Source organism: Phacochoerus africanus, chromosome 11, assembly GCF_016906955.1.
Source record: "Phacochoerus africanus isolate WHEZ1 chromosome 11, ROS_Pafr_v1, whole genome shotgun sequence".
In the NCBI taxonomy this organism is placed as follows: domain Eukaryota; kingdom Metazoa; phylum Chordata; class Mammalia; order Artiodactyla; family Suidae; genus Phacochoerus; species Phacochoerus africanus.
The window spans coordinates 67,680,442-67,707,856 of NC_062554.1; the positions used below are offsets into that span (position 1 = coordinate 67,680,442).

Genomic DNA, 27,415 nt, shown 5'->3' on the forward strand with positions numbered 1-27,415 from the left:
TCAGGCTTAGACACATTAAGTATGGTATGCTTATTTGATAAACAGGAGAAGATGTGGAATTTGGAGTTGGATATAGGGTTCTGGAGTTCAGAGGAGAGTTCTAAACTAGAGATCTGCACCAGAGGTTCATCAGCATGTAGTTGTTACTTAAAGGGAGACATAAGATGACATCACCAAAGGAGTGAGAGAGGAGGGTCAAGGACTGAACCTTCAGGCACTGTAATGTCTAGATGATGGAGGAGTGGGAAGAAATTAGCAAAAGGTATGGAAACACAGCAGCAAGAGAAGTAGGAGAATGTGAATCTGCAGAATGTGAATCTGGTAGGAAGTACAAAGAAATATTTCCAAGAGAAGAGCGTGCTTAGCTGTGTCAAATGCTACTTGTAGGTTGAGTAATAAGAAGATTGAGAATCAACCATGAGATATAACAACACGGAAATAGGTAATTCATGACTTTGGTAAGAGTGGTTTCAGTGAAGTGCTTTGGTGAAAATCTTACTAGATGGGTTCAAGACATAGGAGAGAAAGGATAGATCATGACTATGGGCCCTTGAGAAATTTTGTTTAGTGGACAGAAGGGTATGTAGCAGTAGTTGGACAGGAAAATTGTATTAAGAAAATTGTTTGGTTTATTTTAGGAAATGGGAGAAATAACAGAGTTCATGCAGTAATGGGAAGGATCTAGCGGAAAGAGGGAATCTGATGATACAGGAGAGGGGGGATATCTGGTGCCATGTCCTTGGGTAGGCAAGAGGGAATGGATTGTGGTGCAGTGTGGGATTGTCTGTGGATTATTCCATGGATAGCTCATTCCTAGAACTGGGTGAAGGGCTGAGCATATGGGTGCAAATGCTTGTAGGTGCAGAGAAGTGGTGATAGAGTCCGTGGAACTTACCTTCTGATTACTTTTTTCTCATTGAAGTAGGGAGCCTAGTCATCTTCTCAGAATGGAGGGGAAAGATGTTGGAGGTTTGAGGAAAGAGGCAGAAGATGTGAAATGGCACCGAGACACAGTTGGAGGAGTAAATGTCCTAGGAAAATGGAGAACGAATGCCAGGCAGCTTTAAGGACCCTCTTGAGGTTCATGGTTGTCAGTGCAAAGTGAGCATAGTCAGCCTGATGACATGCTGTTCTTCAGCCTCATTAAGTTGCACGGAGCGGGCATGAAGCCAGCAAAGAGTTTTAACTAGGATTGGTTTAGCCAAGGGAGAATCACACATTAGAAGATGGGTAGGGAGATTTGCGAAGCACTGGATATTACGATTGAATTTAAGCTGGGCAAGAAGGGGAATGAGACACAAGGAAGCTGTGGAACAGTGAAATGGTAGTAAGTTCATGAGTTATGGGCCTTATTGAGGTTAAGGGGTTGAAATGGGGTGTTGAAAGAGAAACCTGGCATGGATGGAATTTGTCAGAGAGTGAGTTGCTTGGATTTGAGAATATGCTGGGTGGGTGATGTAAAGTGGAGGAGAGAATCGTTGGAGGAGATGAGGTCAAGGAGCTGAGAAGCCAAAATTGGAAGAGTCACCTAAGCATATATCAAAATCACCAATAATTGCAACAGGAGTAGTGCTGAAGAGTGTGATTGGAAACCGGAAGTTCAAATCTTCAGGGAAATGGGGAAAAGTGACCAGAGTCAATATATTACTACAAGGATTGTTTATGACTTCCTCAGTAGAACATAACTAGAATAGCCTCTCCTGTAGGCACAAGGCATTACAGAAAACCCCTTGTATGTGCATAAGCAGGAAAGGAATTTTCATGTTTACAAATTGGAAGATAATAAAGATGAAACTTTCCTCCAAAAGGCAGATCTTGGAGGAGCTTTTAATTCACACTTGTCATTTCCCTTTAATTTAATTTAAACAAAATAGGAGTTTTAAATTGTAGTTATTACATACTGAGGATATAGACAACAGTTTTTGCATAAAACAAAGCTGAAGGCTGGATGATTAAATCTCAGTGGTATGAAAGTTCAGAACATTTATCCGTTTTCTATAGCGGGGATTTTCAGCAAAAGCATTAATTTGCCAAAAGGATCTGGAAGGTTAATGGTTGGCTAGATAGAGTAAGAAAATAAAAGAGAGAGAAGATGAAATGGGGAGAGGGCTGCAGAGAATGGAGAGAATGGGAAAAATGTTTTCTTTTAAAAAACTTTCTAAGCTTATAATTTTTTATTCCTCTTAAATAAAATAGAATAATGAAATTTGGGTCCTTAAATTTTCCATATTCCAGTTCTGTTCTTCTGAAAGTCTTTTCATAGCTTAAATTCTTAATGAAATCTCTAATTTTCCATTGTGACCCATGACCTAGGGGGCTTTTTACTATTTCACTGGGTGAATTATAGTCACCCTTGAAGCTTTTATGATTCTTTTGTAGATCTTCTATGACTAATGATGGGCTTAGGTCCCAATAACATCATCGGAAGTTGAAAGTATTTTATGGTAAAAATGCATTTGATATACCTAACCCTCTGAACATCATGGCTTAGTCCAGCCTACCTTAAATGTGCCCAGAACACCAACATCAGTCTACAGTTGGGCAAAATGATCTAGCACAAAACCTGTTTTATAATAAAGTGTTGAATATTTCATGAAATTTATTGAATACTGTACTGAAAGTGCAAACTGAAAGGTTGCATGGGTCCAGAATGGTTGCAAGTCTATTGGTTGGTTACCATTGTGATCATATATGTTGTTGACTGGGAGCTGCTGCTCACTGCCACCGCCCAGCATCCTCAGAGTATCCTACCACCTGCTGGTAAGCCAGGAAAAGATCAAAATTCCAAATCTGAAGTATGGTTTCTACTGCCTGCATATAGCTTTCACACACTGTGAAGTTGAAAAATATGAACTTGTTGGTATATGAATATTATCCAAAACAAGCTACATTGCGCTCATTTGGAGACTGCTCTAAGGAAAACATAATGTTAATTTTGTGTGGTGTAACAGCGAATGTTTAAGTAAGAAGGCATGATCAGCCCATTGCCTTACGATGTATTATTTTGTACAATTTTGTGGGTTGACTGGGCAGTTTTACTTCATATGGTATTAGCTGGAGCACTATTTCATCTGGAAGATCCAAAGTGGCCTCAGTCACAAGGTTGGAAATTAGTGCTTTCATTGGCTGGGAGTTCAGCTGGGAAGGTCAGCTAGGGACTTTCATTCTCCTTTATGAGCATCTTGTTAAGTGGTTGCTTGGACTTCCTCACAGCATATTCAAATGTTCAAAGACAGAGAGTTCCTCATGCCTGGAAGTGGAAGTTGCTTACATTACACAGTATCAGTTCTGTCTCATTAGGTTTGTGACAGGACCAGTTCAGTGCAAGAAGAAGAGAAATGGTCTCTACCATGAGAGGAGTGACAAAGAATTTATAGACATCTGTGATCAACCACAGTCTATCCTTCGACCACAAATTATTTATATTTCTCACATATGCAAAATGTACTAAATTCCTCCAGACTCCTGAGAAATCTCGTTCCGTTATACTGTCAGGCTCAAACTCAGGGTTCAAATTCTTACCATCTCAATCTGATGAAGAAGCCTTTTTAGGTGAGGCAGCATTGGTATAGAACCTTGAGCTAAAAAACAAGTTCTCTATTCCACATCCACTCAAAATACAGTGGGAAGTTAAGGGTGAGATAATTGCAGTATATATTCCTTTATAAAAGTGGGAGAAGTAGGAGGTACCTAACAATTATCTGTCCATTGAAATTCTGAAAACCAACTGAGTACTAATATTCTTTTCCTGTGTTTTGGGAAAGGGAATGTGTATTGATTAAGGCTTTGTTCTACTTCCTGTGAATGGTTGCCTATGGTTCTTTGTGCCACCCCTTGAGTAACCATTTCTTTTCTGTAAGAAATGACCCAGGCCTCAATTTAAGTATCTTTCTCTATCTACTTCCTACTGTGAAAAGTTTAAATTGATTGTATGTTTTATTCCAAGCTGGTGGTGGTTCCATTGGTGGGTTTCATGTGGATCTTATTGGGATTTACCTCATTGAACAAAACCACATCCACAGATCTTCTTGAGAGGCCTTTGTCTATTTTGGACTCTAAGTAAAGATGCCCTTAATATTCTTAGAAGTCTTTGTTTAGGTGAGAATATCTGTGACTTATACCATAAGATTCTTAGAAACTCTTTGATGCAGCTAAGGATCTAATAGGCAGGCCCTTAAGAATCTGAGAAGCTTTTTTATCTAAGTGATATCGTCTAGGCAAAATAGCTTAAAGTCTTTCTGAGGTCTTATCAAAGGGTCTTACAGCTATACTCTGAATTTGATATTGATCTCGAGGTCACAGTTGACTGGCAGAACTTTGAATTAGATCTTTGTTCTATTTCTTTGAAAATCTCTTCCTGGTTCTGGTTTCTCTATTCATTTGTTTGTTTCTTTCTCATGCATTTTTTAGTGGGAATATTATAAATGATGTGTCCTTCTCAGAGTAAGAGCATATGATTTTGATTTCTTCCATTATTGGCTGTGTTAACTATGACCACCTGAATAAGGCAGTGTCCCCCCAGTCTTCCTCACTGTGAAATGACTAGTAGAATACATTTTTGAGTCGGGGATTGAATATTGGGACTTGCTGAGAGAGTTATGCATTAACCATGTTGAGTCTGAGATGCCTATTAGACATCCTACTAGACATGATACCTGTACTCAGGTCTGGCTCCTCACCACCTGAAAACCAATACCCAAGATACAAGTGTTGGTAGAAAGGAAAGTTTGCTTTATTACAGAGGCTGGCAACTGGGGGAAAAGTCAGACTCATGTCCAAAGGCCAAGTCCACACTGTTGATCAGTGGGCAAGAGCTTTTAAAGGGGAACTTAAGGGGTGTACAGGCAGAGGGAGAGAACTACAGGTAGAACAGCACAGTCAGCTCTGACAGATATCTTGAAATTAGTCATATGGTGGTCAGATCAGCATCATCTTGATTGTTTGAGGTACAGTTAATTTTCAGTTCCAGAATCAGTTTTCTTGAGGTCACTTCTCAGAATTGTGGCAGCTTCTGCCACGGCTACAGTCTAGTCATCTTGTAGTTAACATCTTCCTCCTGGCAAAGGTTTCAGTATTTATAAAACAAGTCAAAGGATATGTATGGCTCAGAATATTATCTGTCACCTTTGAGGAGGAATTAAAGATCCTTGACTTTGCTTAATGACTAAGCTATTATTATTTGGTTGTGGTTGACTGTTTTCCTTTGCTTCTGTATTTTCTCATTTCTCTGATTAAATTTATTCTTTGGCTAAAATTTTCTGCAGAAAAAAGGCAGGCAGAGGACATGAGGGAAGTTCTGTCCTGGGAAGGCCCCCTAGGGTCCTGCTCCATTTCAGAGACTGGTTCAGAAAACAGGGATGCTGGTAGATTGGAAAGATGAAGCAGCCTTTTTCTGTTTCCATTATTCATTGAATACAGAAGTGGAGTAATTGCAGGGAAAGATAACAAGGAAATACCTTGGAGATTTTAGAAGAGAAAAGTTTGGAAGCATCTTCTCAGAGTAAATTGACTAGGAAAATGGACTAGTGGATTTATGGGCAGTGTTGTGCTAAGGGGAACCACTTGATATTGTGGTCATAAATTATGTGGTTCAACATATGACCGTTCAGGATGGTCTGCTTCTTGGGGTCAGACTTTGATTTGTAGGAGAGTTCAGTTTTACTATGGTTGAAGTTTGGCCAAGTGGATATAGTAGAAGGGAGAGAAAGGAGCAAGGTAGTGATTTTCATAAATTATGTAAACTACATTAGGTGGACATAAGAGAGGTGAAGGACACTGAACAAGTAGAAGGTAAGGTCAATGGTTTAAAAGTCCCCAAATAAAATAGAGCAGAACCCGGTGGAGCCCTCCCAGGTATAAATCCTTTCTGTTTCCCCATTTGTTTATGTGTAGGAAATAGGCTTCATTCAGCCTCCTTGACCTTCCCTGAGTTCCAAAGGGCAGATTCAAATAGTTGCTTAACAGGGAAGAAAGGGGATGAAAAACAAAGGAGAAAACAATCAAGTAGTTTTAGCAATGGGCGGGGTTCTGGTTCCTCCTCAAGGAATGTGTATAACCTTTGAGTTCTTCTGTAGGAACTAATGTCTCCAACCAGGTGGAAGATGGTAACTTTAGGCTTGAGCACAAGATTCCTGGGACACTACCCTATTACCTCACCACCAACCAGTCAGAAGAAAATTTGCACCCAGTAGAAGATAAAAAACTCTGACCCGCTCCTCAAATGATTTTCTCTTTAGAAACTTTTATGGTTATGCAAAATCTTTGGAGTTGGTTTTTGGATGTGAGTCTGCCTTCTCCCAGGTTGCTGGCCTCCTAATTAAAGCAGCTTACTGTTCTGACCAACACTTGTCTCTCAAGTAATAGCTTTCGAACTAAACCTGTGTTCAGTAACACAAACAGTTAAGTGAGAGTTCTAGAGAAACTATGGTAGGAGATGATGAATAAGGAGTGGAATAATTGAAATCAGAATTTGGGAGGCATTTCACATATGTTCTGGTTTAAAAACCATACCAGCTTTGTAAAGCAATTTGTATTATATTCATTTTGGATGTGGGTAAATTGTGTTGATGAAGATTAAATAACATGGCCAAGGTCACACAGCTAGTAAATGGCAGAGTTTGGATAGGAAATCAAAATATTTGCTTTTGTCTTTAAATTCTAAAACCTTTGGACTATACCAGCTGCCTCTGATTCATGATAGTTGCCCGTTAGACAAAGGATAATTATTATTATGACTGAAAATGTTTGCATTATGTTGTTTTGCTTATTCTAGGCTAATTATGGCATGCAAATAAATTTTTTAAAAAAGGGCCTCAGAATACATTTCTAATTTTTAAAACATTTCCTTACTTCCTTTAGAAAATGAGTGGTTTTAGAATGTGATTGAAAATGATTTTCAGAGTTCCCATCATAGCACAGAGGAAATGAGGTTGCGGGTGCGATCCCTGGCCTTGCTCAGCGGATTAAGGATCCGGCGTTGCTGTGAGCTGTGGCATGGTCGCAGACTTGGCTCAGATCTTGTGTTGCTGTGGCTGTGGCATAGGCCAGCAGCTACAGCTCTGATTAGACCCCTAACCTGGGAACCTCCATATGCCACGGGTGTGGCCCTCAAAAAGACAACAGACAAAAAAAAAGGAAAGTGATTTTTGCTTTTATCTTTCATAATTCGCAAAGAAGCATTCACACATCAGTTTTGATAAGCTGTTAACGTGGAGTAGATTCCACCCAATCAGATAAAATAAAATTTCCTATGTGTCAAAGAGAGTTTCTATTTTCCTACACTTAACATTAAGTAGATTCCCACTTAATGATAAACGATGATGTAAAAGAAAAAGTTGGTGGTAGTAAGGATTTTATGCTTCAGTAGAAGGAAAAAAAATGTCATTTTTAAATGGAAGTTTTTTCAGCCCAATAATTAAAACAATCCTTAGTAGACTTCCATGGAATGGGAAACAAACAAAACCAAGTCATGTGGGCTTGTTTTGGTTTAAATTACATACAGCCCTTTCTAGCAGTCCTCGTAGGTTTAGGGCCTTAATTGAAATAGCTGCATAATTCCTGAGCAGAGAGTTTTCTTTGCAGTAATTACATTCGTGTGGTGACTCATACTCTCTTAATTTCTAGATTTTATAATTCAAAGAAAAATTTTCTCTTAAAATTTGAAAATTTAGAAGACTCCAAAGCTGTCGGTTTTTAAATTATTATTGTTATTATGATTACGCCTCCTCCTACAACTTCTCTTCTAAATAGTGTTTTATGTAGTTGCCTTTGATCTCCCTCATGCTGGCTCTGATAATGAGGTTTCCTCATGTGGTAGCATTGGAGAAAGGTATCCAACAACAGGAATGGGCTGGATCCAGGGGCCTGAGCAGTGGAGATTTGGGCCTTTTACTCTGATTTTGTAAGCAGATAGGGTATTGGGGCTCCCTAGAGGAAAAGAACCAGATAGAGCTTGCTTTTTTTTTTTTTGGCTTTTCCTACTGCATGCAGAAGTTCCTGGGCCAGGGATTAAACCCACGCCATAGCTGTAACCAGAGCCACAGCAGTGACAACACTGGATCCTTAACCCACTGAGACAGGCTGGAGCGCCCACATACAGCTTTTGACATTAAAGAAGCCATTTTGGAATCTAAGCCTGACCCTATGCTTGCCCTTGCCCAGGTCTCAGTAATAATGATCTTACGGGAACAAAAGAGCAAACTGTTTTCAGGCAAGAGAAGAAACAATAGCAAAGAGAATAAATCGACTGTAAAGACTCCCAGTTCTGCTTCAGTGGTAAAGATTAGCCAGCCTGAAGCATTTTCTTGAGCTGTTTTGTAGAATGTAGCACTCAACCACCAGAACAACTAGAACCTAAGGAATAATGATGTTGACCTTTTCTGACCTTCATGACTTCAGTCAACTAAAGAATGGACTCTTTTGACCTTTGCCCCAATTCTATGCTGAATTCTCCTATACTCAATCCCTTTCATTAATATGCATACACTGCTCAAGCCCCTTCATGAACATGCATGTACCCTTAGCTTAAAATGCCCCCCAGTTTTCTATTGGGGGAGGCACTGCTTTGGGAAAGATCTCTGGTGTTCTCCTTACTTGCTGTAGGTATAAAATCCTTCCTTCTGCTCTTAGGTTTGATTCTGTCTTTTGGCTTGACACTCACCAAGAGGCAAATCCCCTTTTTGGATAATGGGATTCACTAATGGTATAGTTCAGTTCCTCTCAAGCAATTACTTATTTTTGACTCTCTCTTCTCTTTCCTACATCCACTGAATGATTTTTTTTCTTTTTTACTGAATTTACTAGCTCAGATTCCCAGGAGAGGGAACCTGGCTGGCCCTGTAGTATCATTTTTCTCTCTCACTGCTGGAGAAGTTGGCAAAAGGTTAGGGGGGCAGTCCTTTGCAAACAACTGGCTGATACCTCTCCTGTTAGAAGTATGACCTTGGATAAAGGGTGGGATGTGGATGGTGGAGCAATGACGTGTTTTGCTTCAGGCAGATCTTTGCCATGATGCTTCACTATTTTGTTGAAAGCCTTTGGGAATTTGTGAAATATCCAACATACCCCTGATAAAAATGATATAAAAAAGGACAACTCTCTATTTACTGTATAACAGCTATTCTCCCCACCCCGTTCTATCATTCTCCTCTCTCTCTGAGTACTTGGAAGAGGAGATTATTGACTGTTCAGAGACAAATGTCCTTGTCAAAAGATTGGTTTAGGCACGGCCAAGTAATGTAATTCTGGTGAAACATACTTGAGAAGATGAATGCCAGAGGCTTTTTGTGGAGTGTTTGCTGATTCTTGGAAATAAATGCAAGGCTTTTTTACCTTAGGATATTTTTATCTGCCTGAGATGCTTAGAGCTGCAGCAGCCCTATTAGCATCATGAGAGGGGCCAGTTAAGAGGACAGCCCCCCTCCCCCATTCTGATGGCAGAGCGGAAGGATGGACATATACCCCTGGTCTCATTGATGGTACTGAGCCACCATATGCATCAACTCTGGAACTGCCCTGATGTCACGTGGAAAATTACTCTAATGCAATGGTTGCCTGTGAGTCTGCTAGCCAGCAAGCTATCCTGAAAGTAATGGAATAGTAAGCCCTCACAGACCAAATTAAAATCTTCAAATCACATGATTTGCTAAATCAAATGAAAGCACATGGTGAAAAGTCAGAGGAAAGAGAGGGCTAGGTTAGTACACTTAGGGGAGGGCACACGTGGATGAAAAGATCACTCCAGCAAATCCTGGGGTACCCAGCGTTCACATGGCCTGCTTCTCTCTCCACTGCATCTGCCCTCGCTGTTGATGTGTACTTCTTACCAGGACCAGAGCTGAGATTTGGGCAAGCCCCACGGATGGATGCTGGCCTGAGCTAATGACACCCCCAGGAAAAAGTACGCTTGCTCAGGAGTTACAGCCTGTCGATTAGCTTGATGAACAACCACAGATTCTATTTGTGTTTTTTTGGACAGAGAAAACATGGGGTAGGAATGAGTATCAATATCAGTTCTGAACCAGGGCAGTTTTACCCCTCAGTGTACATTTGGCAATGCTTGGAGACATTTTTGATTGTCATGGGGTGTGTGTGTGTGAGTGATGCTGGCATCTAGTGGGTAGAGGTCATGGATGCTGCTAATCATGTTACAAGGCATAAGATGCTCCCCAAGACAAAGAATGATCTGGCGCAAAATGTCCGGAGTATGGAAGTTGAGAAGCCCTGGGTGTCACCGATAGGTGATTGAAATAAGACCTGGTGAATATTAAATGTGTATATGCAGTATATTTTGGATATTTAGTGTCTCTTGTATATTTATTATATCAGGAACACTTCTTACCCAGGTGCCTTCAGAATGCTAGGTATCTTTTGGTTATCCATCCCTTTCTATCAATGTAAGATGCATACATCTTTTACCTTACACATTCTGTGCATTCTGTCACTTCTAACAATATTTTGTTACTTATTTATACTTAAGACATCTTAAAAGTGTTTTGCCTATATTTTATAAACTTCAGATTTATTTACCTAAGAGCATTGAGATTCACATTTTACCTTCCTTAGAATTCCTAACAAGAAATGATATAAATGTCCTGATTGTTTAAGCCAGTTTTAGTTGTATTTTCTATAACTTATAGCTTAGGGCTTTCTAGCTGTTTCCCCTGTAAAGTCAGTAGGAAACTGTATTGCAAAGAGAAATGAAATAAGGACTTAGACTATAATTATATATTTCCTAGATGGTAATGTAAGCATCAGATATAAAAGAACCTCACTCTTGTGCCTGCACTAATGTAATGAGTGTTTGATCTTGCTGTTTATATTCCAAGCAACTGTAGGCATTGTGCTTATCATGGTAGTGCGTGTGCTTAAAAGTTCACCTTTTTTATGATTGGGACAATTTTAGCTTGGTAACCTTTAGAGCACTGTGAAAAAGATTTTTTAATTGGCTGAATGTCTATTAATAGAGTAGATTTAGAAATATATATATATATATATATATATATATATATATATATATTTCTTTTTATTTGATTTTTATGGCTGCACCCATGCCATATGGAAGTTCCCTGGCTAGGGGTCAAATCAGGGCTGCAGCTGCCAGCCTACACCACAGCCACAGCAACATGGGATCCAGCCATGTCTGCAACCTACACCACAGCTCACGGCAACACTGGATCCTCAATTCACTGATTGAGGTCAGGGATTGAACCTGCATCCTCATGGATGCTAGTCGGATTCATTATCACTGGGCCACAATGGGAGCACCCTATATTTTTATTTATTATTTTTAATTTTATTTTTATTTTTGTACTTTAAAAATTTAAAGACTTTAAGACTTTTTATGGGTGTTGGGTCATGAGGTACCTCTATTAGAGGGGAAATTTTTTTCTCATATATAGATTTAAAGAGAAGTATGTTTAAGATGTTGTGAACATTTAAAAAATTATACAAGAAAGTGGTGGTTTAGGAAAGGTTTCAAAAGAGATTCTTTTAAAATGCTGAAAATGGAGTTCCTGTTGTGGCTCAGTGGTAATGAACCTGACTAGTATCCATGAGGATGCCGGTTTGATCCCTGGTCCCGCTCAGTGAGTTGAGGATCCGGTGTTGCCATGAGCTGTGGTGTAGGTCGAAGATGAGACTCAGATCTGGTGTTACTGTGGCTGTGGTGTAGGCTGGCAGCTATAGCTCTGATTTGACCCCAAGCCTGGGAATAGGCTGTGCTATGGGTACAGCCCTAAAAGGACTAAATAAATAAATAAAAGGCTGAAAGTATATTCTTTTTTATTTCTTCTAACTTTCTTTGCCTCCTTAAATTTTTTTTTTTGGGGGGGTAATATTTTGTTATTTTGTTTGATAAAATATCACACATAACACATGAGGAATGGAAAGGTATGGTACCAAATAAAAACTATTGAATAAAAAGCCAAAGCAAGGATGTGGGGTGTAAGGAGTCAATAATTTCAAAGTTTTGGGCTAAGCAATTGAGAGGATGGTGTTGCTGTTAGTTTTTGGGAAGACTGTTGGCTGAGCACATTGTGGGGAGTGGGTGAAGGTAAAAGAATTCAGCCTTGGCATGTTATGTTTGAGATGCCTTATTAGCTACGTCCAATAGAAAGGTAAAGCTCCAGTTTGGGAAAAAAGGCCTGATTGGAAATATACGTTTAAAAATTAACACTAACACCATATTAATCTTTAAAGCCATGAGACAGGAAAAGAGCACCAGGGAATGTGGAGAGACCAAGCTCTTGGTAGTGGCCTGCAATTCAAACAACAGAGGAGACTTAAGCAGGATATAAGGAATAAGAAAATAATTAAATTAAAATCTTCACACACACACAAAAGCCAAAGTAAAAAAAGGGAAGAAGAACATGTCTTAAAAATAACAGTGTGCTTATGGTAGTTTCCTAGAACTGCTGAACTAAATTTGTGGAATTAGTTCTGCTAAACAGTAGGGGTGACAGATAATTTAGTCTGTTTAACCTCATATTCCTCTAGAAGTACTAGGCAGTGTGTGTGTGTGTGTGTGTGTGTGTGAGAGAGAGAGAGAGAGAGAGAGAGAAGAGAAAGAGAGAGAGACCTATGAAGTTTTGTTTTTGCTTTGCAATCTGGGTTAAAGCATCCTTAAAGCCAGAATGTTATAAACTTAAAGGTGATTTGCAAGTGATTTACATTTTCAGGGTCCTCTTTCATCATCCTTTCTTTTTGTTGCAGTGATTTGCTGTCCTCTGAATATGTGGAGAGACACATTGAACATGGAGGGAAGACTGTGGAAGTGAAAGTAAGTACAATTTTTTTTTATGACTTCAACTTTCTTCTTTGGTTTGTTTTTTGTTTTGTTTTGTTTTGTTTTGTTTTTTGTTTTTTTTTTTTTTCTTTTTAGGGCTGTGCTAGTGGCCTATGGAGTTTCCTAGGCTAGGGGTCGAATCGGAGCTGTAGCTGCCAGCCTACACCACAGCTCACGGTGACGCCAAATCCTTAACCCACTGAGCGAGGCCAGGGATCGAACCTGCGTCCTCATGGGTGCTAGTCAGATTTGTTTCCTCTGAGACATGATGGGAATTCCCTTCTGGGGTTTTTATATTTCAGAATTGATCAAGAAAGCGTGTCACTCACTTGTGAAAAAAAAAATCAGTTATCAGAAAAATCCAACAATTGTTGGATTTTTGGGGATTAATATTACTGCAAGTAATATTACAAGTAGGTCTCTTTTAGATTATGTCACAGAAAATCATTTCTGAAATTTGTCTTTAAGGTTCACACTGAGAACCAAGAGGTAAAAATATTGGGTCCAGGGTAGGTGCGTGGCTTTGCTTTCATTTGCGAGAGATTTCTCTGGTGAAATTATGAACCTATTATATCAACAGGGAAGTCCCAGGGAGTTTGAAATCCCTGGAGACCTAAATCTCAGGATTCTGGTTCTTCTCAGGTAAGCTCTGAAAATGATTACACACAAATAAAAAAACCTCTCCAATTATACGCCTAAGGATATGTGTGTCTTTCCATCCTAATGATGATGTAGTCTGAGGCATATGAGACCAGACGCCACCCAAGAGTTTCCAATGTTTAGTATAGAAGAATTTTTGCTAAGTGTTTATTTTCTTCTGACCAGCATTCAGACCATCTATTTTGCCTTATCAAAATTATAATCGCATATATATATGCTTTCTTGTTCTGATTATGAATTTAATTTATACTCACTTTAGAAAACTTGTTAGTAGAGAAAAATATATCAAAAAAGGAAAAATTACCCATAAACTCATTACTGACAGATAAGCTTTTTCATTTTGTTGTATTTTCTTCTAGTATTTTTTTGTCCTGTGCATATATTTGTATTTTCATATTTTCAGAGTTGGTATTATACATATTTACAACAGTTTGTCTTTATTTATTTATTTTTTAAAGCCTCCATGGCATAAGGAACTTCCCAGACTAGGGAATCAGAGCTGCAGCTGCTGGCCTACACCACAGCCACAGCAACAAGGGATCTGAGCTGCATCTGTGACCTACCCCATAGCTCATGGCAAAGCCAGATCCTTAACCCACTGCATGAGGCCAGGGATCGAACCTGCATCCTCGTGAATACTAATCAGGTTTGTTACTGCTGAGCCATGGTGGGAACTCCTGTATCTTGCTTTTTAAAAGTAATCACTATATTGTATTGTAGTTATATTCCCAAGTTATCTTCCCTTAAAGCTTATGTTTATTGCTTTTTAATATAAATATGTTACTGCAATGAAGCTTTTTCTTTAAACTCTGTTATCAATAACCAAAATAAATTACATTATCCTAGTCCAGTGACAAATGAAAGGGACTGGTTTTGTAATTATATGTTCCATAAAAAAAGAAAAAAATTTTATTCTGGAAGTTTTCAAATATATTCAGAAGTAAAAGGAGTACTACAATGAACTCCTGTGTACCCATTATCCAACATCAACAGTTATAAACATTTGACAATCCTTTCTCTCACTACATGTGTGTAGTGTTAAAATACTACATGTATTTTATTAAAACTACTACACATAAGTAGTGTTGGAGAGGAAGAAATTTTTCTTTACCCTTCTCGGTTCTTCTGGCTGCTCTATGAATTCAACTGACATGAGACAGATTGACAGGAGAAAGTCAAACAAAAGTTTAAAAATATGTATACATGGGAGAGACCCAGGAGAACTGAGTAATTCACCAAAAAGGCTAAAACTCTCACCTTAAGTACCATCTTCAGCTAAAGACAAAAGTGGATGTTCGAGGTAGTGTTTTGGGACCTCAAAGGGGAAGAAGGCTTTTGACATGGAGAGGGAAAAGCAAATTTTGGTAAACAGATGTTCGTTGGGCCATACAGAGATGGTGGGACACAGAAAAGAATTTTAGCTGCAGACCTTGCTAGGTTCCTCCCTGTCTCCACACCTAGTTCATACCGTAGTATCTGTGGTGATGGCTCCCTTCCTGGGTTAGGACCTCTGTCCACACTCTTTGGGCAGTTTTAAGGAAGACGAAAGTTTCTTCCTGAGTCTTTTGGGGTCTTGATTAGTTTTAAAGAGATATTTTGAGGTGGCAAGTTTTATTCCTTTAAAAAGCAAATTCCAGACATTGGGACATTTTCCCAGGAAATACATCCATATATATCTATACTTCTCTAACTGATAAACACTTAAAGCAAAATTTGTTCATTTTTGCAAGTGACCTAGATATAATAATTATGCTAGACCCTCTAGAAAGTTATTCTAAATTTATTTTAAACTGACTAATTGAATGGCTAATTGATTTATATAACTGCCTTACCACAGAAAGGGTACTAGAATTCTTCTTAGCGTGACGTGAGAAAAATGCAACCATTTTGCTTATAGTTGGGAAAAAATTTACCAAAATTTTGAATCTCCAGATTCCTTTTAATCATATTCTTGTTTATTTGGCTTCATTCTTTATTTCGTATGATGTGTTTCTGAATGCAGAGTATATCTTAGTCCTTTGCTAAATGAGAGGGCAAAGGAAACAGGCAGTTTACTATCTCGGTTTAGGTCTGTCAGTGGAATGATGAAATGCAGATAAAAACATAGAGGTTTGTTGGGTGGATCCAGCAGTAGCTGTCTGCTGTCTCTACAGTAGTACCCCTTTTGGGAAACTTATATCTAGTCAACAAATCATAGTCCACTTGGAGAGTATTAGGTTCCATGCGTATATTTCTAACACCTAGAGCAGGGACTCCACCACACAACCGTTGCTGATTTTCCAGCATGAGAATTATGGTTTTCTTCCTTTGATGGTTTGCCTAACCCCCAGCCTTATCCAACTAGGGAAATGTAAATCCAAACTTATCCAAACCCTAGGGCCAGAGGAATTTCTTCCATTAAGAAAATCACTTTGATCTCACCCATCACCTCAATTTGTTTTTAATCCATTTAAAAATCTAACTCACAATTCTCCTCTGGGTTTTTTTTTCCAGGAACTACATTGAAAGTGCTGAGTCCTGCCCCATCAATTCAAAGTCAGTAGCCAGTTATTTTCCTGCTGGTTCCCTCATGTTTGGCCCCCTGTGCTTAGCTCTGTGGGTGTTTCTTTTTGTGTGGAGTCTGTTCTCCTTTCCTTACTAATGACTCAGATCTTTCTTAAGCTTTTCTTTTTACTGTACATTGTGGATTAATTAAAAGTATAAAATTGTAGCATTTCACATTTATCTTTTTTAAACCTCTCCTACATTAAAAAAAAAAAAACCTGAATTTTTTTACTCTTCTTTTATCTTCTATGTTAGTTTGCTAAGGCTGCCTTAACAAAGTACCATAGACAAGGTGGCTTAAACAAAGACATGAATTTTCTCCCAGTTTTGGAGGCTAGAAGTTCAAGATCAGTGTGTCAGTAGAGTTGGTTTCTTCTGCAGCTTCTCTCCTTGGCTTGTAGATGGCTGTCTTCTCCCTGTTTCTTCACATGATCTTCCCTCTGTGTGTATCTGCGTCTAATTTCTTCTTCCGAGAAGGATACCAGTCATCTTGGGTCTGAGCCCACCCTAAGGACTTCATTTTAAGTTAATCACCTCTTTAAAAATTCTATCTACAAATATAGTTACAATCTGAGGTCCTGGGTTAAGAATTCAACACATGAATTTTAAGGAAATACAGTGTACATTTCAGACCATATCACCTTCGCTAAGAGGTCTATGACTTTTTTTTTTTTTTTAAATTGGCTTTTCTCCTGGGGACTGAAGTAAATGAAAGGGTGTATGAGATCAAAGCAAAACTATAGGTAAGAATTTTTTTTTTTTTTTGTCACTTGGCACAAACATGATCGTATTTATCTTGAGGATGCAAAATTAAAATCAAAATTGTTATCAAATCTGATTTAAACAATGACTTGAACCCCATCTATTAATGACACTGCTCAGGTGTAATGAGACCTTTATTTGTGAAAATTCAGGTGCAATGCGTTTAACTTAAGAGCGTGAGTACGAAATGTGGAAAAAGGAAGACATTTGCATGAAAAAAAATACTCAATAGCTACTTTAGTGAATATTTTAGATTGCACTTTTATTTTTAAAACCTTTTTAATTGTAGTATATTAACACTGATGTTAAAATGACTACAGGGTGAACACCTTGTAACATCTAGTTGAAGAAATAGAGCTTGGCTGGCTCGTCCATGTACTGCTTCCCAAGCTCAAGTCTACCTCCTCCTCTAGTAAGATGTATAGAAACTATCCTGACTTCCAGGGTTATCCTTTTCTTACTTTTGTTTGTAGTTTTATCACCTAAATATGTCCTGTAGTTTAGTTTTGCCTGTTTGTTTTTTTAATACATTTTTTAAAGTCTCTTTCAGTCCATTGGTTTTCCCTTATCTTTCTCTTTTTATTCTCCTTTACAGTTTATATGTTGAAGAAACCAGATTGTTTATTCTATATAGTCTCTCACAGTGTGGATGTTGCTCTTGATTGCAATTTATTTTTTTAAATTTATTATTATTATTATTTGCTTTTTAAGGCCATACTCCCAGCATATGGAGGTTCCCAGGGTAGGGGTCGAATCAGAGCTACAGCTGCTGGCTTACATCACAGCCACAGCAACACAGGATCTGAGCCACATCTGCAAACCTATACCACAGCTCATGGCAACACTGGATCCTTAACCAACTGGGCAAACCTGTGTCCTCATCAATTTTAGGCGGGTTTGTTTGCACTGCATCACAGTGGGAATGCCCTTGATTGCAATTTTATATTTACAGTAAAATGAAATACATTTTAGTGATCTTTCCTTAAGATAACAGCTTGTAGTATCTGCAAAATATTCTGTCTCATCGAAGGCAGTTTTATTCCAATCAGAGAGGCTCATAAGCCTGATTCTGAAGTTCTATTTAAACCTTTTTCCCCCCAAACGTTGCAAAGAAAGGCTTTAATCAGAAAAAAAGACAATGATAGATACTTTTAATTTTTTCCTTTCATAAAACATTAGAATCGTCTTTCACTTATATTTATTTCCAATTCATTTAAAAACTTAAATTCTAAATTTACCCCTTAATTTAGAGAGAAATTTTGTGTGTTTGACATAAACATTGAAAAGTATTTAAACATAAAACCTCAGTTAGTCAGAATACCCTGGGAACAAAGTCTTTTTATTTTGACTGTGGAGAACTGTGGCTCTAGATTCTTAAGACAAAGTAAACCAGAATGATAAGCAGCCATCAGTGACTCTAAACCATGCAGTTTGCTGTTTTATTGTTAGCTGGTTTTTATCCTGAGGCCGACAGCTCCCAGTATTCTGGTTAGTGGAGTCTTCACTTCTATAGGCTCAAGTTAATCAGTGTTATTTATAACCCTAGTAATAGTAATCACTAACTAACATTTGTTGTTCATGATGTGACAACGATGTGACAGTGTGGCACATGAATTTACATGTAGTCAATCCTGTGATGGTAAATGTAACTATTATCCCACCTGACAGGAAATTGAAAAGTTACAAAACCTGCTTAAAGCGGCACAGTAAGGAGGGGTAGAGCTTCAGTTTGAGGCTTCAGCTCCTAACTTTGGAGCTGATTCTTATACCGTATTATCTACCCTGTAGTCTATAGTATGTAGAACAGGATAGCCATAAAATTGAAATGTATTTGGCAGAACCTAACAATTATATAGTCTGGCTTTGAAAATGAAATGGTGGTCTACGTAGAGACCCTTTAGGTATATCCCTCTCAAATTTGGTTATGCATTTGGGTAGCTTTTCTGTAAGGTCACTTGCCTTGGGCAAAAATGGTAGAGACACATTCTAGTACAAAGTCTGTTTTATTCTTCATATCTCAGGAAAATAGCCACCAGAGGAGTTTTAGAACACTAGAAGAAGAATGGCAATTCTATGTGTATGAATGGGGAGGAAGTAGATTTCCTTGGAGTCAAAAAGTAAAAGTAGACTCTTAGTAGAGACATGATTTATTGTTTTATTACCAAGGAACGATCATCACCAGTCATCAATATGATTAGTTCTGATTGTATTTTTGGTCACATTATTTGGTCTCTTGTGATAATAATCAAAAGTAATAGCTGCTGGGTGTCTTTTGTATTAGTTCAAATTATTCCTAGGCTGAATATGAGCCCTAACAGCTTGTTCTTGGATCAGGATCCTTATCCTTAAGGATGGACGTGTACAGAGACACTCATTTTACAGTCTGGACTTTTGGCTGGCACTTAACTGGTTACTCTCCATCACTTAATTGAATTGAGTGCATTCAAGGATCTTTGACTCATGTTCTTAATTAAGTCCATCATGACAGTAAAAAAGATGCATAAGAAGGCAAAGGAGAGTGGGTCAAAGGTTGAAATCTGGAAATGGGGGAAGGAATTGGAGAGAATGCTGTGTTGGGGAGAAAGTGTCTGCTTGAGGGGTGGGAGATATTATGTGACTCTTGGGAACCTTTTACTCTGATGGAATGGTGGTGTCATTTTCCTTAAAGAAACATTGTTTAGGCAGACTGAAATGGCCACAGTCACTTCTAGAAACAGACTATCAGGGAAGTTGATACGGAAGCAGGGTTTCTCAGAAAGCCTGCATTTTTCTACAGGATAGTTTCTGCAAGACAGTCACATCCATCTGTCCTCCCTACGGTGGACCTCCATGAAAGATTTCTAGCCTCCCCCAGTATCATCTCCTGGCAGCAGAGCTCTTTCATGGAGCTCTGTGCAAATCCATCCTTAATGATGAGGATCCCGATCCAAGGACAAGTTGGGGGTGGCAGTGCAACACGTAGATTCTCCAGATTTCTTTTGCACTCCTTTTTCTATTCTCTTTCTTTCTTTTTTTTTCTTTTTACTGCTGCCCCTGAGGCATATGGAAATTCCTGCAGCTGCCAGCCTACGCCACAGCCAGAGCAGCGCTGGAACCAGGCTGGATCTGTAACCTATGCTGCATCTCTCAGCAATGCCAGTTCCTTAACCCACGGAGCAAGACCAGGGATCAAACCTGTATCCTCGTGGATACTATGTTAGGTTCTTAAGCCACTGAGTAACAATGGGAACTCAAAAAAGATAAACCTTTCTAAAAAAAAATCATGCCTTAATCTTTTTGTTTTCTGTAATAAATGTGTCAATGACAGGTAAAAAAAAATGCTAGTAGAGGACAGCTATAAGAAATCACTTGGAAAAACTTATGATCATTTTATAATATTTTAATATGATGGCTGTCAGGACAGGAGATCCTTCCTGGCTCATGCTAACTCTGTAGTTTCTATAAACCTGAAAATCATCCATAGAAAATTGCATATGATCTTGAATTGTATTCAGGCTTTCTCCTATTGTTTTCTAGATTTCTCCATGAGGAACTTAATTTTTAGTACTTGAATACTTCAGGTGTGCACAATGTGTTAAAGGAATAATGTTTCTTAAGATATATTTTCAGATGTTTTATTTGCCCAAAACCCCACAAATAATTATAAGATGCTATAAAATATTGCAGATTCCTTTCTTAGGTAAAAAAAATATATATTCTTAGAGTTCCTGTCATGGCTAAGCCAGTTAAGAATCTGATTAGGATCCATGAGGATGTGGGTTCAATCTCTGGCTTTGCTCAGTGGGTTAAAGGATCCTGCATTGCCATGAGCTGTGGCATAGGTCACAGATGGAGCTTGGCTCTGGGATTGCTGTGGCTGTGGTATAGGCTGGCAGCTGCAGATCCAGTTCAACTCTTAGCCCAGGAATTCCATATGCTGCAGGTGTGGCCCTAAAAAAAATATTTAAGGACATATATATTCTCAAATTGTCATTAGTGACAGAATTTATTTAAAATGCACCTTATAGTTTAGTGACTGCCTCCGGCTTTTTTTTTTTTTTAATAAGACCTTCACTTAACATACGCTTTTATGAAACATGGATTTTTCTCAAATTCATTGCATAGAATTGAATAGTACATAAACGCTTGAACTGTTTCTTTTTTGGGTGTGAGGAGCTCAAAAATAGCTATTCGACTGCCAAAGTGTCATTATATATATTAATTGCAGCAGAAAAGATGAACAAAGGAGTTAATCTCTTTTTGCTTATTCAGGAGATCAGGTTTCCTTATTGATTCCCAAAACTGCTTCGATGGAACCAAAAAGGAGAGTAGGTGATTCAGAAGAGAAGAAAAACCAGACTTGGTGTGCAATAAATTTTGCCACATGCACTACTGCAGAGCTATCCATATTGTTGCATTGATGATGATTCTTCTAAAGTGGAGATGTGTATGTGTGTGTGTCTATGCGCTTCAAATGGCTTTTAGATTATCTTTGTTTTTGAGGCTGTCTTTAAAATGAAATGCAAGTAATCTATACAAAGCCTTTTAAAATCCTATTTTCCTTTTTGTTGTTGTTGTTCTGATTTGTTTTTAAGGGAGTGCAACTTGGCAACAGCATTTCTCTTCCAAAATGTGTTTCTTATTTCCAGCCTTCCCTTATATTTGGTAACCATGTTTTCTATCCTGAATTCTCACTGTAGTAGCTTTTCTAGCACTTCTTGGATAAGGAAAGGATACTTAGTCACCTAGACAGTAATGAAGTCAAACGAAGTCACATGACCTGGGAATTTGCTTTTGGAAAGGAATTTTTTTTTAATGAATCTGTTTATAGAAGTCATCACCTAAGCTCTTAGGTTTTTCACACTTAATTTCAAATTGAAGTTTCAGGCATTTTCTCTAAGTCTGTGAAGATGGGGAGGCCTTTATCTACTAAACAAACTCCCTGATGTTCATTTTAAGGCTGACCGAGGGGCAGACTATTAATCAAAGGCCTTTAGTTGGTCCTTTGGGGGCCTCCTGCTGCCAGGGTAACTGAGACTTTTTTCAAACAGCTTTATTGAGATGTAGTTCATACACCACAAAACGAAGTGGGTTTTGGTCTCTATTTTGTCCATTAGGGAGCACAGATCCTTGAACTGCAATGTTTAAATAGAGTTGAGTAAAATAATCACAAATCGAAGTTCCAGTGGATTAAGAATCTGACTGCGGTGGCTCAGGTCATGATGGAGGTGATGCCCAGGCCAGCACAGTGGGTTAAAGGATCCAGTGCTGCTGGAGCTGCAACATAGGTCGCAGCTGTGGCTTTGATTCAGTCCCTGTCAGGGAACTTCCATATGCCATGGATGTGGTCATTAAAAATAAAAAAAGATCACAAACCATGAAGCAATGATAGGAATGTTTGATAGATGCAACTCTTCACATGTTAGACTCTGTGTTTATGTTCTGTTGCTCTGTTTGGGAGATTTAGGCTGAGGACTCAGCATTCAGCCTCAACTGCTAGAGCAGAACCTCTGGTGGAGGATGGAGGAAAACTTCAGGTTCAGGAGTCATGGGTTGTGGGAGGGGCATGTGGGTACATCACAGGTGCCTTAGGCCAGAGGGAAAGTTTCAGATGTCGTAGCTCTGGCTGTGATATCTTTTTACATACTAAAAAACAAATTAACCACAAATAGACACATTTGAAAGTTAGACTTGGAGAAATTTCTTCTCAAGTCCATTCCCTGAAACAGTTTAGTTATGCCTTACCATCAATATGACTAGTAATACAATCAGATTGATTTAAAAAAATTGGTCAATCTATTTTCCTTCTACACAGACATTTAGTTCTTAGCTGTAGCTAAACTAGCTTTAAATTTTATTATATTTAATGACTTCATTGGCTTCTAACTGCTGATGTAAATGACTTTTGTTAAATCTCAGGATATAAGAATTCTACAAGAATGAGATATAGACTTTCTAAAAAATAAAAATATATATAGGGTTAATCTTCCAGTAATTTGATAAAATGTTATTGAATTGAATTTCAGAGATGATGGTGGGGATTCAATTCCAGGATCTTCTAATTTAGAGATGATTCTCTAATTGCAAATAGGACCAGCACAGTGAAACTTTGTCCTTTGAGTTCTGTGGGTTTGAGCTGCTGCCATTTTTAAATATTCTCATTTTTAAATGGTGAATTATATTGGAAGGAGGATCCATTAATTTTCTCTATTGCTGTTGCAAAAGCCATGATATCCTCCTAAAAGTATTATAACGTATTTTAAGTGCTGGACAAAACTATGGCTAGAAAAAACATATATTTTACGGTTGGTGTATGAGAGTTCTCATGAGGTGCTTTCATTGATTGATAATTACCATATGTTACTATCCTGTGGAAAGATTCTACTTTCATTTGCTATCTATTGACTCCAGCACTGTCTTATCTTAGGGGCAAGTAACTGCTGCCACTGGTTTAATGCTAGTAGCTTAGAATAGTTAACCTCTTCTCCTTACAAAGCCAAACTCATTTTTCTTCCTTAAGGCTATTAATGGCATGTTCTCTCCAGCTAATGAAACACTCACTTAAAAGAAAAAATTCTAATGACTTGCTAGGTTTCTATTTTATATCATTCTCAAAAAAAATTGTATTTTTGCAAATAAGTAATTATTATACCCTTAGGTACTATTTTACCATCCTAGATTTTCCATTGTATAGTCTCTGACTCTTGGAATCCTAATGATATTCTTGATGGGATCATTACTGGTAACTGGACTGAGGAATAATAAGACAAGAATTACTAGTAGCAGCTGGAGAAATAGTGAACTTTCATATAGTACTTACTATGCATGTGGTACAAGACTAGGGCACTAGTCTAATACGTGTTTTATATATGTTAAGTCATTGAATCCCCCAATAGTGCCACTGGAATACTCATTTTGCACAGAAAGCTTAACTAACTTTCCCAAGAATTTGGAGCCAGGCAGTCTGCTGCCAGAATCCATGCTATTATCCACTATAGTCTACCCTCGCTATGGAAACCAATAATTATAGTAGCAGAGGAATCGAAATGCAAATATTTAAATTACAGCACTTCATTTTACTGTTTGCAATTACATCGTCCTTAGCAGTTATTTTAGTAAGCCATGAATTGAAGATGTAATTGTTTGGTTCAGGTGAGTCTCTTTTCTTCTAAATATAAAATTTCCATTACCCTAAGGAAAAGTGAATGCCTTCTAAGGAAGCCCTGTTTTATTAACCATTTTCCCTTGGGGCTTATTTTTAGTCCTTCTTTGTATTCCTTAGAAATTAGTATTGTTCGGTAGAGGGAATTGCTGTGGCTTTTAAACTGTAACCATATGAAATATGTTGCCATCTTGCACATGGAAAGCACATGCTTCAGTTCTTATACCCATTTTATGCTTATGTGTACATTTGTGTGTGAAGGACGTGAAATTTTATGGACAAAAGTAGCAAAGCTGAAACATGTCATCATTCTGCCAAAAGACTAGAAGATATTTGGTCATATCCCTGCCAAGATGCTTCAGAATACCCATCCTCCTTCTTTCCACAAGTCACACTGTGCGCACGCGCGCGTACACACACGCGCACACACACACGCACGCACACTTCTCCAGGAAAGAGAGAGAAAGAGCTATGCAAATCTAATAAACAAACTGATAAAATGTGTTTCTTCACATGTACCAGTTATTCATGTATGTCTCCTAACTACTTTTTATCTACCACTAGTCATCTAGTTAGTATCTTTTTGGTGAGCTGGACATGGTACATTTTTCCCTGGCAGCCTTGTGCAAACATATGTTCCTCTGCCATCTCATAATCAGTGTGGTTTCAGGAAGGTCTCAGGTTTCAGGATTTAATTCTCTTTGTATTATGGGAAAAATTCCTTGGGGATTAAGTAAATTTTGCTTTCCCTTGGGTCCAAAGCAAGGTTGCTCTAGGTCCATCATCATGTGTAATGAATCAGCTGCCTTAATGGCATTGTTAAAATTGCAAGTAATCTTAGCTCTATAGTCTGAAGAAAATACATTGGCCCATTACCAGTTAATACAGGTCAGGTATCTGAGTGCTGGGAGTAAGGAAAAATGAAATGTGACAGCTGGTGTCAGCATGAGTTCTGTTTCTAAGCTCTGTAACTGATTTCAGTAGAACAGTCCTCTTTATTTTCGTTCTAGTGTAAGATTTGTTTTTCAATTAAGTATCTAAATAATTACTTCATCTGTTAATATTCAAGATGTTATCTATAAACTTAAAAAAGACACTTTCAGCCGTAAATTTTTAAAAATTTCAAAGTAGAACTAATGGCGTTTCTATATATGTAACTAATTAACTATTTTATAATAGAGTATTGGGCCTATTTTAATTCTAAATTACAGAACTCATCTTTGTGTTATATAATGTCTTATACAAATCTACTGTCATAAAAATTTTTTGAACTATGATTGAGCAGGAAGTTATGGAAATAGTGGTTTTTGACACATTTGAAACTGATTTGAAGCCAAAAAATCACAAGCTCTTCCCTTAGTGTTGTCTCAAACTAGTATCATTTTCTTTTTTATTTATAAAAAAATTCATAAGAATTCATAAGAAATAATTCCTGGTGAATAAGTGGACACTATAAAAAGAGAACAAGTAATAAAGACCAGAGAATTAGTATCTTGGTACTGAGTGGTTTGTGTGTTTTCAGCTATGTTTGGGGGTAATTGATTAGGTTTCCCACTGGTGTTTTGTCACAGTGACCTTTTCTTTGCATCTATGAGGTAGCAAACAAAATAGATGCACTTGATTATCCCTATAGGCAACTCCTAAGAATTTAGGCATATGCAGATTAGGTGACATTAGATACTTAGACAGGAAAGCGGACATGAAAGATTTATGGCAGAATGGGTAAAAAGCTCAAGTTGTCAGATACGCACTTGTGTTCTCAACCCTCTTTCATTCATTAGGTATGTGTTGAGGGCTTGCCATTGGCTCGGGGATATAAATGTGAACAATATATGATCATAAAGCTAATAGTTTAGTAGGGGTGATAGGCGTGATGAAAATAACTACCAAAAGGTCTTTTTAAATGACAGTTATGAGAGTGTCATGAAGAGAAGTCCTTGTTTTCCTGAGAACATTTGATGGGAGACCCGACCTAGCCTGGTTGTTGAGGGAAGACTTCCTTAAGGAAATGATATTAATTCTGAAGTTTAAAGCATAAGTAACAGGTGTAATATGGGAAGGGAACAGTGTTTCGGGCAGTGAGATTAGCATGTGTAAAGGCCCAGAGGCCTTGATGTGTAGGCTCTTAGTGCATGAGAGGAATAGGAAGAAACCAAAGAGGGTGGGGAGAAGAGGTGAAGACAGCAGTACAAGAGGGAGAGAAAGCAGGAGTATATTATTTGAGCAGAGCCTTTACTTAAAGAAATCAGGCATGAACTCATGGAAATAAGACTAAGTATTATGCCTTTGGATTTCATACATTGATTGTTTCTTGCCTTTGTTTTCTCTTCTCTCCATATTGCCCTAAATCTGAAAGTATACCTCTAACTCTCTCTAGAAGGCATAGAGTAGTTCTGAGTGGAGTCAGCAGGTATTCCACACAGCCATTTGATTTTGGACAAAGTAAGTGCTGTCTTCTTGAGTCATGCTACCTTTCTGAGTTAAAAAAAAATTTTTTTTTTAATTTTTCTTGACTGTTGTTAACAGATGAAAGTAGTCATTTCTTTTGTTGCTAAGTCCAGGATAGATCTAGAGTTTGGAGGCAGTAAAACAAGAGACCAAGGATGTGATTAGGGCTTGACAGACCTAAATTCAAATCCTGACTATGCCAATGAATTTTCGTGCGCCCTTGGACAATTTATCTCTTCTGTGGTTCGTTTTTCTCACCTGTTCAATGAGAAAGACAGAGGTGTAGCTCAGAGCTTTGGGTATGGGAAGTGCTCCATAAATACCACGGTTGAAATTGTGAATGAGCTGAAGGGGCGATTTGTAAAGAATTTGTGCCTAGGTCATTGCTGGCCTCTCCTCGTTCTTCTATGACTTTCTGATTCTGCCCGGGAGACAGGAAGCATGTCGGGATCACCAGCAGCATTTCTTAATGCTCTGCGTCATAAGAAGACAATCTTCTGTGCCCCTAGACTCTAAATCCTATGAGAAATTACTCCATAGTAAACCCACAGGCGAACTTGTACTGCAGACCTAGCTCTTAGCATAGTGTGTGTACCTCAAAGATAGTACTTATCTGTTAACAGTAACAGAATGAATTAAGTCCGGTGTTAGGAAATTGGGTAGTTTCTCCAGCACTAAGTGGGGAGAAGTCCAGTCTGGACTGGTCTGAGAGAGCACATTATTCTCCCTGGTAGCAAAAGATGCAGTGACTGTAAACAGGAAAAACAAACACCAGAGTGAGGCTTCCATCTGCTCACCTGATGCGAAAAGGTCATCCTGTGTGCAAGGCTCATATTCACTGCTGCCTTTCAAAGGCATTTTAGAGCCACTTCTAAGTCAGTTTTAAATTTCAAGTCATGGAATACCAGCAATTGACCTGTGATTAAAATTTCAGTAACTCTGAAATATTTCCAACATATTAAAAATTCTGTAAAGTATCATAACAGATACTATTTGCAAACTGGCTAAATTTGCTTCAAATCTTTTTTGGTTTTTAAAGTCTGCTAATTCTGTATCAGTGTATCTCCCATTTCGTT

At 38.2% G+C, this 27,415-nt stretch overlaps 1 protein-coding gene across 6 annotated transcripts in view; it reads left to right on the forward strand.

Moving 5' to 3' along the window:
- Nucleotides 1–27,415, forward strand: part of ADAM22 (ADAM metallopeptidase domain 22) — a 236,023-nt gene that overhangs the window by 106,742 nt on the left and 101,866 nt on the right. For all 6 annotated transcript variants that reach the window (XM_047752655.1, XM_047752658.1, XM_047752653.1 and 3 more), the window contains exon 4: nt 12,712–12,778. In XM_047752655.1, the coding sequence (XP_047608611.1) occupies nt 12,712–12,778 (67 nt within the window). The remainder of the gene's footprint in view (nt 1–12,711; nt 12,779–27,415) is intronic.